This window comes from Lepidochelys kempii, chromosome 2 (genome assembly GCF_965140265.1).
Source record: "Lepidochelys kempii isolate rLepKem1 chromosome 2, rLepKem1.hap2, whole genome shotgun sequence".
Lineage (NCBI taxonomy): Eukaryota > Metazoa > Chordata > Testudines > Cheloniidae > Lepidochelys > Lepidochelys kempii.
The window spans coordinates 106077929-106090481 of NC_133257.1; the positions used below are offsets into that span (position 1 = coordinate 106077929).

The 12553-nt window shown below is 43.8% G+C and overlaps 2 protein-coding genes across 2 annotated transcripts in view; both read left to right on the plus strand.

The window, feature by feature from the left end:
• The window catches only part of RIPOR2 (RHO family interacting cell polarization regulator 2), a 96022-nt gene extending 94221 nt beyond the window's left edge, over positions 1–1801 (plus strand). Inside the window, 2 exon segments of the mRNA XM_073331852.1 lie at positions 240–283; positions 285–1801. Of these exon segments, the coding sequence (XP_073187953.1) occupies positions 240–283; positions 285–392 (152 nt within the window). The 3' untranslated portion in view covers positions 393–1801.
• A 1286-nt stretch (positions 1802–3087) lies between these two features.
• ARMH2 (armadillo like helical domain containing 2) lies at positions 3088–10409 on the plus strand. Its single transcript, XM_073329631.1, has 2 exons — positions 3088–3619; positions 9918–10409. The coding sequence occupies exons 1-2, from the start codon at positions 3418–3420 to the stop codon at positions 10361–10363; spliced, it is 648 nt and encodes a 215-aa protein (XP_073185732.1). The 5' UTR covers positions 3088–3417; the 3' UTR covers positions 10364–10409.
• Positions 10410–12553: the final 2144 nt, after the last annotated feature.

A 12553-nucleotide genomic window follows, 5' to 3' on the forward strand; every position in this document is an offset into this window, starting at 1 on the left:
TATATGGGTTATCTACTACTACAGAGATGCAGAGTAAAAGTTTTTAAGGAGTAGCTTGAACATTCACAGCACGCTCAATATTTGTGGCTAATTTCTTAATTTGCACTGAACATATGAAAATTCCAATGGAAAAAGTCATCAGCAAAGCAATTCTTTCCACAGAAAGGAATGCAGGGTGTGCGATTTTGTGTACACAAATGATGCAATGTTTTATTTACACTTGACTGTTTTGTGCTCAGGTGAAGATGGGCGACTGGCATATGAACAGCTGGATAAATTTCCTCGGGAATTTGTTAAAGTTGGAGGCCGTCGGGGGACTGAAGTTGCCACAGCTTTTTAGATGCAAGATAATTTACCTAACAGTTAACAGTCATTATGACTGTTCACATTAACTGGAATGGTGCTGTAATTCAACTGCTTTAATAAAAAAAAACAAAAAAAAACCCAAAAAACTTTTGAAGAATTCTAAAGAATGTCCTGAAAGTTAGCAATTTATAGACTTAAGAAAAAAAAAAAAGTGTAAATTCCAGTTATTGAGTTCCTATTGGCTTTTCTTCCTAGCTTATGATAGACCAGTTGTATGTTGAAGATAATGCTTCTTCAAGTGCTTCAGAGTAAATGATGTAATAAATCAGTCTCAGCAAACTTCTATATAAGATTTTAGAATTCAGCATCTTCATATTTTTACACAATTTTGCACTTGTTTTATTGAAGTTGTTGTGTAAGCTTGAAATGTGATGCTGCATCTAAAAAGGAAAGGTAGGGAATTACAAAGTGGAACTACAAAGCAGCTTTCACTCCACATTGCGCTAAGTGTTGGATGCCTTGCAGGGTTCCTAGCAGCATTATATCAGCCTGGACTGAAACTCAGCTATCCAGATTGATTTTAACGATGAAATATAGATCAAGTTTCTTCAAATCAAGTTTTGCCTCCAGAAACAACAGGCTGTAAACCCCAGGAGATGTTATTTCACTGACTCATTTTAAATGCCTCTGCTGGTCTTTTATTTCCTCCCTCTCACCCTCCAGTAATGAACCATGATTAATCCAGGGAGTTGCTTGTGCTATCAAGCAATTACGTGGGTTTTATAGAAATAAATGGAAGGTTACATGTGCTCATTGTTCAAAAAGAAAAAGTGAATATAATACAATTGCCTGAATCCCTGAAGCCATTTTTGTTTCCTAGGTTACAAGAAGGAGTGGGCTACATGCACTCTGGCTAGTGCATAGCAGCTTGCTATAGAGTAATTTCAGTATAAAGAATTAAAGCAAAAGTGAAGAGGACCTTGGAGCTGTTAAAGACAGGGTGCAAATAAAAGCGTTTCCTCCCCCTCCAACTCCAAGTATGAAAGACTGAGTGCTTCAAGCTATTGATTATAGCCCTTAAATTAACGGACGAGGGGAGTGTAATTTAACAGAAGAGCATTGCTGTACTGCAGTACATCTGACATGAAATACTATTTAGATGTTAATTAAAACATCCAGCTTCTGATAGACTATACAGAAAAGGATCACTAAAAGTTCACTTCGAAAAGAAGCCTTGTGCGCCAAATACAGTGGCAGACAGTTTTTCTGACTGTGAATGTTACCAACAATGTATATACAGCTGTATATTTATAAATATATATATATATTCTTCCTGTAATTAAAGGTACATTTGTACAGTCTGAAATATTTACTTGTTTACTGAAGGAAATAGGCTCTTTTTACAGATGGTTAAATAACCATGTCATGGTTTTTATATCACAGCTACTGCATGAACTTATTCTCCCATCATGTTCTTTTGTTCTGACATCTGCTTATTTTTTGCCTACTCATATTTCCTATCATCGTTAAATTATAATAAAGAATATTTTTAATCACTAAACACATTGGTCCAAACTATAAAATGTGTTCTCTGCCTTCTCCACTGTGAGGACTAAATAACCTTAATACACATTTCTCAGGTTTTTATCTACACTGGAAATTGGCCCCCAGCACTAGTCATTGGTGGCCACTAATAACTGTAGCTGTCACAGGGCAGAGCCCATCTGTTGTAGACAAGGAAGGCCTCAGTTCTCAATGGTGCAACTCCCTTCAGGCTGGCACTGGGGCCAATCCTCCAAATAGTTAATTACGGTCTTAGTTTGCTACTTGTGGCAGGTCCCTTTGTGCAGTAGGATGTCTCCCAGGAAACAATCTGCAAGTAGAGATTCACTGTTGTACTATCATGAAGGTATTTCATAAGAACATCTGGAAAAGGGATTAATAGTTCTGGTTTGATAGGTCTTGTCTCCACTACAAAATTAAGGCACAACTTTGAAAAGTCTAGTTAAATAACAATGCTATCCACTACTTTGCAATTAGCATAGCCAAGGGTAAATCCTGTTCAGCATCATGTCAGCTAATCATGGTTAAACCTTGGTGCAGCACTACCTTAGTGCTCTGGTTCTCAATACATCCAGGAGGCCTTGGACACGTGAATGGGGCTGGGCCCCTGCATGCTGTTCATTTATAGTTTTACACAGCACAACATGGTGGCAGATATGCAGTACTGCAGCTTCTCATGGAATTCAATGGCAAAACCGGCAATGCTAGCTTGTTTTTTTTCCCCCCCTTTTGCTTTTTCATGGGTGACTAGACTTGTAGCCCCAACTTTCTGCTGGCCAGAAGACGCTATAGTGACAGATTGTTTTAGTTATTAAAACCAAACACACATACAAAAAAGGCAGAAAAAAGAAAGGGAAGAAAAATCAGCCTGGAAAGGTGGAGGGGTCTGATTAGCTCAAGTCAAAGAAACGTGGAGCCAATGCTCTAATGCTAGTCTCCAGTACCCTCCATCTACACAAGGCATTTTAAGCCAGATTGATTTAAGGTGTAGAGCTTTTTCACAAAACTAGACCCAGGGTTGAGGGGTAATCATTATGTGACTGGTACGATCTGAATTTCTGCAAAGCAAAATGAGAAATTATTTTAATCGTGTTTTAAATTAAAAACATTATTCTGGAAATATAATAGGCTCATGTCTGGTTTCTGTTGTTCCTTCCCTCCCTGCTCTAAAATAAGATTACAGCCCCCTGGTTGTAGCATGCTGCACACGGTGTAAACCAACAGAGCACATGTACATTCAGACATCTGAAGAAGATAATGTGTTATAATGAAATGGGGGCATTAGGGCATAGAACATTGATTTGCTAAAATAAATCCTCTGATGTCATCAGATTCTGTGTTACAACAAAGAGCTGCCTCCATTTTTCATTCTGTTTATTAACTTTATTCTAAAGTGTTGCTTAGTTACTAACCTGAGGGATTTTCTTCATAATTCAGAATTAAAACTGTTGCTTTCCAGCTGTTTCCTATTTAATTTCAGAGCACACAGATTGCTACACACATTGAAGAAAGTTATTAAGGACAACTTCTTGAGGAGTCATTGAAAGTATGTTTAAGAAGCTCCAAGCTTGTTATGAAACTTTCATCAAAGCCTTTTTCTCTTCTGTGAAGGAAGAGCCCTACAATCCAACTGACAGCATTTTTCATAAGCAAAAAATTGTTAGATATGGCACCGATGTGAGGAACACACAACTACCCCTTGAACAGAGAGCCCAAGCTGCAAAAAATATTGGACTGCTAGTGTACACAGGTAACAAGGCAAACTGGCTTGTTGTTTGCTGTTTCAGTATAATTTAAACCTACAGTTTCATATATGTGCTAAAATAAGGCCATTCCCCTGCACCACTACAACTACTAAGAACAGTTTATGAAATTCAGAATATATAGCACCCAGTCCTGCTCCCAGTGAAGTCAGTTAGGAAATAAGGCCTTACTTTTTAAAAAATAAGTTAAGGCCCTAATTTATGGATTCCTAATGGTTACATGAAAACCCCAACTTCCATTTCTAAAAGGATACATTTCTAGCTCTTGCAGGTGTGGAGAAACACTTGAAAATGTGAACACTAAAGCCTCCAAGAGCAGAAGACAAAAAAAACCCCAATGATTATTACTACTTAAAATCTCATGATTTTTAAATGCTTTGGTTCAGCAATATTGCTGTTTTTCACCTACCTTAATCTTTAGCAATAAAAAAGTAAGGGGGAGAGGGAGGAGGGAAGGGACAGAACAGGTACTCACCAGCTGGAAAAGAAATTCAGCAGGTGCTGGTTACAAAATGACTTTAGAACTGCAGCTGCTTGGCTCTGCAAAAATTTAAAGGACCAGCCACCCCCAAAAAATATGCTAGGGGAAAAGTTCTTGTAACAAGATGAAGAAGTCATCAGGGAAAGCGTGCCTAGGAAGGGAGCTGCTTTGGTGTTGGCTTATTATCATTGTGTCCTAAGTTTTTCCTATCCTTTTAATTGGGTATGGTGTTCTTCATTCCCTCTCTTCAGCTGTTGGGAGCTGCTATTGTGTTTCTAAACCTTTCCAGACTACTGTACCCTTTTCAAGTGTCTGATTTGTCTTTCCTACCGTTACGTTTCACCTCACTTAAATACTACTTGCTTACACAGACATAAAAATACAAAAGTGTCACAGCACACTATTACTAAAAAATTGCTTACTTTCTCATTTTACCATGTAATTATAAAATACATCAATCTGAATATAACATTGTACTGACATTTCAGTGGATCCTATATAGAGCAATATAAACAAATCATTGTCTATATGAAATTTTAGTTTGTACTAACATTGCTAGTGTTTTTCATGTAGCCTATTGAAAATCTAGGCAACTATCTAGAAATGAATTGCTATACCCCCTAAAAGACCTCTGCGTACCCCAAGAGATACGCATACCCCTGGTTGAGAACCACTGCACAAGTTTAAAACTGTATGAACAGTAAGGATAAATAGTAATAATATACTGAGCTTGTTTAAGAAAAGAAGGGGTTCTCTGAGCCTGCCAGACAGCAAGCCTACTATAATTGTCAGAAATATTCATAATCAGTTGCCCTCAATGTTCAGAAATGTGATATGTTAGTCATAGTACCACCGTGGGTAGAGGAGATCCCCCTTCTAAATGTAAAAAAAGGTACAGAGAAAAGTTACTGGTATGTTGTGATCCAAGTACACACTGCTGGCAGATATTCTATTACTTTGGGGAGTGTAAAGTCAGCCAAAAACTCAAAAAGAAAGTGGTTCAGTAGATGTGAAAGTCAGGTTTTTGGCTATCTAGAATCTGGACTAGGGAGGGTGGTCATGCAGTGAGAGAGCTAATGAACATGATGTCTTCATCTCACAATTTTTTCCACAGAAAAATTTAAGTGTAACTCACTCATCATGTGTTCTGCAATCTGGCCAAGTTTTCTAGAGAATAGCTCAGCCAAGTTCAGAAGCCAGACTGGCAGCTATCAGTGGATTTATGCAACAAGAGTGCCCAAGAACCCATGTAAATCACCATTACTTGTAATGTCTGCATTTTAAAATGCTCACTTAAATGAATATTTTTGCCACTAAAAATGGCTTATCAGCCCAAAGCTAATGCAGAGATGCTTTTACTGTGTACTAGGCACTGTGCTGTTCATAGACAGACAATCTTTTTACATACCAGAGGGCAACATTTGCAGACGACAACCCATGTTTCTTGTTCTGAAGTTATTTCCAGTCTATTCCATCTGCTGCCACTCACAGTTTTCTTGCATTAAATGGCAAATCCTGACCCCACTGCACAGCCCAATGAACCAGGCTGGGCACTGGAGAGACCTGATGAGTTTGTGGGGGAAGACGTTCTCTGAAACTCACCTGTAGCTCTTTGATGGGAATGACTGCTGGACCAATAACATTACTGAGCCTGCTCTCAACTCTTCCCTCAACCTGCCTGTGTTGCTGGGTTACACGGCTAATCCATGTAGCTGTGTTTGGTTGTGCACAACTGGTGTGAGATGCCCGAATTCTGTCCCACTACTGCCACTCCTTAGTGATACCATATTGGTTTTGCAGCATGCAGTGAATTCTGCATTGACAGAGGGGGAATGGTGGTGAATGGAGAGGAGGGGAGAAAAGAGGGGGCAGTGACAGATTTATGCTTATATAACTAGATTGCATTTTAGTAGTCACAGTGATGCCACAAAGTGCCTTCTCAGCATTTATTCCTTGGACGAAGACCCCAAATGTTTTTTAGGACATGAAATCCTTTTTTTGAATTGCAATGTGCTATTGTTCTGATAAAAAGGAAAAATGTGTGATAAATATGCCCTATAGCAGGAAATTCAGATGATAAATGTCAGAATCAGATTAAAGAACACCACAACGTAAGCAGCTTAAATTGATACCAACTTCGAATGCAGTTCTGAAAAAACACAAACTACTTCTGCGGGAATTCTGTTCATGTGCAGAATTCATGTCTCCCACAGATTTCTTTGCTTCCCCACAGAAAAATGACTTTCTGACAGGGAAGCAAAGGGAAGTTGCAAGAGCAGTCACACACCACTCCCTAACAGTGCAGGTACATTGTTTCAGGCAGCCAGCAGAGAGGTAAATCACTGTGGGGCTGAAGACACCCCAGCCAGTGGTTCCTGAGCCAGGATCAGCTGCTAGTCCTGGTTGGGCTGGAGGCAGGAGAGGACGGGACTTCCTCTTCCCCTGCAACGAGTGTTTAGGGCTGTGTCAGACCCACCCCCAGAAACCTCCCCCAGCTTCAGGAAGCTCAGCATCCTCCCTTCCTGCCTGCCCCCACCTCTCCTTAGCTGCAGGGGGAGAGATCACTGTATGGGGAGCTGCTCCCCCATCCGCCGTGCATCCAGACCTCCCATACCCAGACACCCATGCCAAAACTTACCCTGTATACCCAGAACCCCCCTAGCCCTCCATACCCAAACCCCACCCCACTGAACCTCAACCCCTGCACACAGAGCCCCCCTGCACCGAGTACCCCCCCGAGTTCCCTGCACTCAAACCCCCACAGTGATGAACCCTCCTCCTGCACCACCCTGAGTCCCCACATCCAGACCCCCATGACACTGACCCCCAACTAGCTGCACCTAGACCCCCCCCAGACTCCTCCACTGAGCCCCAACCACCTTCACTTGGAAGCCCCTGCAGAGTTCCATTGTCCCTGCACCTGGAACCCCCCAATGAGCCTCTGTGCACTCAGATTGTCCCACACAGAAACCTCTCATCTCCACACCTTTATTCTTCCACACTGAGCTCCCAACACTTGGATCCTGCCTGGTTGACCCTGCCTCCCCCACACCTGGTGTGCCACTGAGTACATTAATCGCAAGGGGTAGTTCTCAATGCTTTTCCAGGCACTTGTGGATCACTGTGAGCATTTCACAGACATTAACGCAGGCTGGTCCAGAAAGGTGCATGATGCACACATCTTTTGGAACAGTGGCCTGTTCAAGAAGCTGTAAGCAGGGACTTTTTTCCCGGACCAGAAGAGCACCATAGGGGAAGTCAAAATGCCCATTGTGATCCTGGGAGACCCTGCCTACCCCTTAATGCCATGGCTCATGAAGCCGTACATGGGGCAACTGGACAGCAGCAAGGAGTGGTTCAACAACAGGCTGATCAAGTGCAGAATGACTGGTGTGTGCATTTGGCCCTTTAAAAGCCTGCTGGCGATGCCTGTATGGGAAGCTGGACATGGCCAATTACAATATTCATATGTTTATAGCTGCATGATGTACTCTCCATAATATTTGGGAAGGGAAGGGTGAAAGCTTCACTCAGGGCTGGACCGCAGAGGTTCAGCACCTGGAGGCTGAGTTTGAACGGCCAGAGACCAGGGATATTAGAGGGGCACAGGGCGGGGCCATAAGGAACAGGGATGCTGAGAGACAGCAATTTGAAGCTGAAAGCCACTCATAGTTGTTGCTATGCTCAGGATTGCAGTGCTTGTAATGCTAGGAGGTGATTGGTGCACATGATGCAAGAAGGGGCCTTAACATCATTGTATCTTGCTTTCCATTGCTCTTTGTGCTTTTACTTAATAGAATAATGATTGCTTTCAAATAATTATTTTATTCAAAAACAATTAGAGGAGAGAGTCAAATGAAGAAAAAAATCATCAGCAGGGAGGGGAATAGGGGAAGGGAAGGTCTCAAGAGGAGGGGGGTGGGGGGACGGCTACAGATTTGATGTATATCCAGGGATCATACCCAACCTTCTCCTTTGGAGTACAATGCAGCAGATGCCGGGCTAAACTGCAGAGGGATGAGTGTTGAGCGCAATGGGTACTAGGAGTCCACAGGGCTGGACTGTGCAGGATAGCAGTGGAATGCAGCAGGTACAGACTGGAGCCAGGGGGTTGATAAGAGTGTGCTGACAGTGGGGGGGTGGGGGGGAGGCGCACGTGGGAAAGTTTTGCAACAGCAGCTGCAGGGGAGGGTGGGCACAGAGCTAGTATCGCCTGGAGCATGGCTGCTTGGCGCTCCATAACTGTTAAGAGCCGCTCTGTGGCTTCTTTCTGGTGTGCCACATTCTCCTTTTGGTCCCTCTTCTCGCTGTCCCGCCACTCCTTCAATTCCTTCTCAGCAGCGGAGTGCATCATAACCTCATGCATAAAGTTCTCCTTAGTTTTTCTTGGATGCTTCCTAATTCTTTGTAAGTGTTCTGCTGCCAATAAAGCCACAAGACCCCCAAAATGGTAAGTAGCCACAGGGACAGGGTAAATCACTGTTCCTGGACCCTGTTGTACACTGGGCATGTGACTCTTGGGGAGAGACAACACTGTAAGGTGGGCCTGATAATCATTCCTGTCCCCACACTTGCTACAGGAGATGATTATGGAAGATGTCTCGCAGCCTAGGGTGAGCAGGGAAACAAAGGAGGGTCTTCTCTAAGCCTGTGGCTTCCACCCTGGCCCCTATGCGGCTAGCCTGTGTGCAGCAATGTGTACTGTCCCTCCCATGATGGCACAGTGGTGTGGGAAAGTTACCGTTAATGGGGCAAGAAACAAAGCAGCTCTGCTGAGGAACCTGAGGCAGCCGATTGCCCAGTATCTCCATGAGCATTTCCTGGAGATCTCCAAGGGAGATTCCCGTGAAGTGAGGGAGTGTATCAATAACCCGTTCCACAACTCACACTAGGCATGAGGTGGGAGACCAGCCTGTTTTCTGCAACCCTCCTGCCCCCAACAGCTCGCTTCAGCAATTCCCAAAGTCAGATCCACTTACCAGGGGCCTCCTCTCCTGTTTGCACTTCGCCAAGATCCGACTGCTGTGACTGGCTAGGCGACTCTGGGTAGAAAAGAGCTCCTGAGTAGTCCTCTGCCTCTGGGTCCTGGCCATGGCCCTTTTCTATCATGCTTCTAGCAATCTGTCCATAGGTATCAATTTCTACAGCTAGAGTGCAGCTGGGACTGGACAGCCTCCTCTCCCCAAATGGCAATGAGGTCCAGCAGCTTGGCATTACGCCTGGTGCATGGAGCAGGCCTGGCCACCTGGAAAGATGCGCTGAGACCACTGCATGCATCGCCGAGCAAACAGGAAGGGGACTTTCAAATTTGCAAAGGAATGTATGGGGGTGGGGCTGATGGTTGGTCACCTGAGGGCAGGGCAGTAGAGTTCAACCCGATGGCCAGAGAGGCAAGAACAGGCATTGTGGGAAGCCTCCTGGAGGCCAACTGCAGCGCTGTAATTACCACGGTGTCGACACGGACGCTGCAGTGCTGTAGCCCCAGTGCAGAAAGCTCTACGCCTCTCACTGAGGTGGTTTTGTTAGAGCACAGAACGTGCACAATTTCTGCGCACTAAGCGGCCTGGCAGTGTGTACGCCTCAGGAGTTACAGCACTCGAAGCTGCTTCACTGCGCACAAACTTGCCAGTGTAGAGGGGGCCTCAGCCCCATGGCTGTCCTTCACCTATACAATAGTTTCCTCAGTGGCACGCACAATGGAACTAATCTAAAGGTTCTGTGGTAGCCTGAGCTCAGAATTTCCAATGTACATGCAAACGATGAACTAGCCAATGACCTACTACAGATAGCTTCTTCCATTGCAGGTGGGCCAAATGCTGGACTATGCGCATCAGAATACATCCAGGACCTAACTGATATCTTGAACATGCCAGACACTTCAGCAAATGTGAGGATCCTGGTGCTCCAAGGGCTGTGCGGTATTTGCTATATAAATTACAGTAACCAAAACAAGGTAAAAGATCTGAATCTTGCGGATATTCTTCTTGCTTGTCTCACTGAAGATGAAGATTCATCCCCAGCTAGCAACCATATTACCGTGGTTAAGTTCTGGGTTTGTTACCTTCTGACTGTCCTTTGTTGCCACAATATCCCTTACATTAGAATACTCCATGAATTGGGAGGTCAAAAGCTGGTAACAAAGCTGAAATTCCTGTCTAGCATGGAATGGTCTGGCTGGCCAGATAATTATGCAGAAGTACTGTTTTCCCTTTTGGGGTTTCACAAAGCTCAACTTACTTCTGGTATTTAAAATGAAATAACCCTCTCAAGGATTGTTATAATCTATGAACTATTTACATGGCATAATAAAGAAAATGAAGACAAGTTAAATAATGTCACTCTTCTTCTTCCCCATCCCCCAATAACGAGTTTAGAATTAAAAAAATTAACAGGACCTATCTCAGCTCCTATGCTCATCCATTATTCACCCGCTCCCCCCACTGGAAAGTCAGGACTACCTTACAGAACAGGTAATCTGCCATCAGGTTCATTTTCCCCAGCCAATGCCTTACCAAAAACCTCTCTTATCCTTTCCCTTTCTGACACACCTGCAGAGTAACTTGAAAGGACTCCAGACTAATACGCTCTTGAATAGTAGGCTGGAGCAGGGGTTAGGGTGATCTCTATGTAGCATAGCCCTTATAGGATGTCATATGTCTGCTGAAGATGCTAGTCAGCATACTGATTCAGCAGAACTTGGGGGAATGCATGTTGCTTCTTTCTAAAAGGCCTACTCCTATTGACATTACAATAAATGGGTAGTATCAGACTCTAAAGGAATACTAAGATACATCAATATTAACCCCCCCACACACACACACAAATCTATTCTCCCCTACACTGGCTCAGGAACCTTTCAGACAGCTAGCCTCACTCTGCTACCCACTCCTCGGTACATGCCTTTACAATAAAATAGGATATTTGAAGAGAGAACAAGGTCTTGAAAACATGAAGCATGAAATTACGATTTACAAAATGTGCACAGCATGCCAGGTGCTTTACAAACATGTATAAAGAAGTCCCTGTCCTGAAGCATTTACCACCATGAGACTGAATGCTCCAAACAATTACACATACAAGTAGTCCCAACGAACAGAGCCAGGACTGTGAATCTTTTTAAATCACATGGAGATACCAGAGAGCCTCTCAGTCCCAATCAAAATCCTGTTGCCAGGTTCTCTTACAGCCCTTCTAGATCAGTGCCTGCCCTATAAACTGAAGAGCATTTTCTGGGAAAGGTCCCCCCTCACGGCTGTACATGCTGGGTACAGCTCATAAAGCAGGAAGTGCTTTGGGAACCTCTCCCATGAAAGTTTTCAAAACAACTGCACCTGTTTTGATACAGTCTTTTGAAAGTACTTACAGTAACTCTTCACTTAATGTTGTAGTTGTTCCTGAAAAATGCTACTAAAGCAAAACGATGTTAAGAAAATCCAATTTCCCCATAAGAATTAATGTAAATAGGGTGGCTTAAGTTCTAGGGAAATTTTTTTCACCAGACAAAAGACATTATATACATACAGAATAAGTTTTAAATAATTTTAAACAAACAATACTGTACTCACCAGTGATGACCGTGAAGCTTGCTTGAGGCAGGAGCAGAGTGGGGTCAGGGCCCGGGGGCTTGCCCGGCTCTGGCTGACCAGCACTCCTGCCAGGGAGCGGGGTCGAGGGCTTGCCTGCTCCCCAGCTGGAATGCCGGGTGGACAGAGTGGGGTAAGCCCCCGTGCCCCAACCGGAATGCCAGGCGGGCAGAACGGGGCCAGCCCCCATGCCGCAACCCCGCTTCCCAGCAGAAGTATTGGGTGGGCAGGGCGGGGCAAGCCCCCGAGCTGTGACTGGCAGGTAGGTGGACCAGGGCGAGCCAAACAACCTTATAACGGAACACGGCACGACTTTAAACGAGTATGTTCTCTAACAGATCAGCAACCTAATAAAGAAACAATGTTAACCGAGATGACTTTATGTGAAGAGTTACTGTATTAAGTTTCCACTCAGAGCTTCCAGATGTGCACATCTAGCCTTAAACTTGTTTAGAACATAGTGGCTCATTTGAGCAACTATGGCCCCCCTCTCTTCCCACACAGAAACACCTCTGCATTGATTGCTTATAAACAGGTAATAAACTTTAAGGTGGTAGGGTTGAGTTTTTTTTTTTTTTAAATACTTTGCTCATACAGAAATCTTCATCTAGATCCCAAAATGTTTTATCAAAGGGGAGAAGGATCATTTGAAAGGCCTTAAGGCTGTAAGACATGGCTATATTGGACACCATCTCCTTGATGCCAGTGCTACTGGCTATCTATGCTCACACACTAGTAGCTTTTTAAGGATCTGCTGTTTGATGTTTGAGAACAGTAGGTGAACAAGCCATTGCTATGATAGGAGCAAGAACGACATGTAGAGGGAGTGAATACCACAGTTACAATCCCTCACTTCT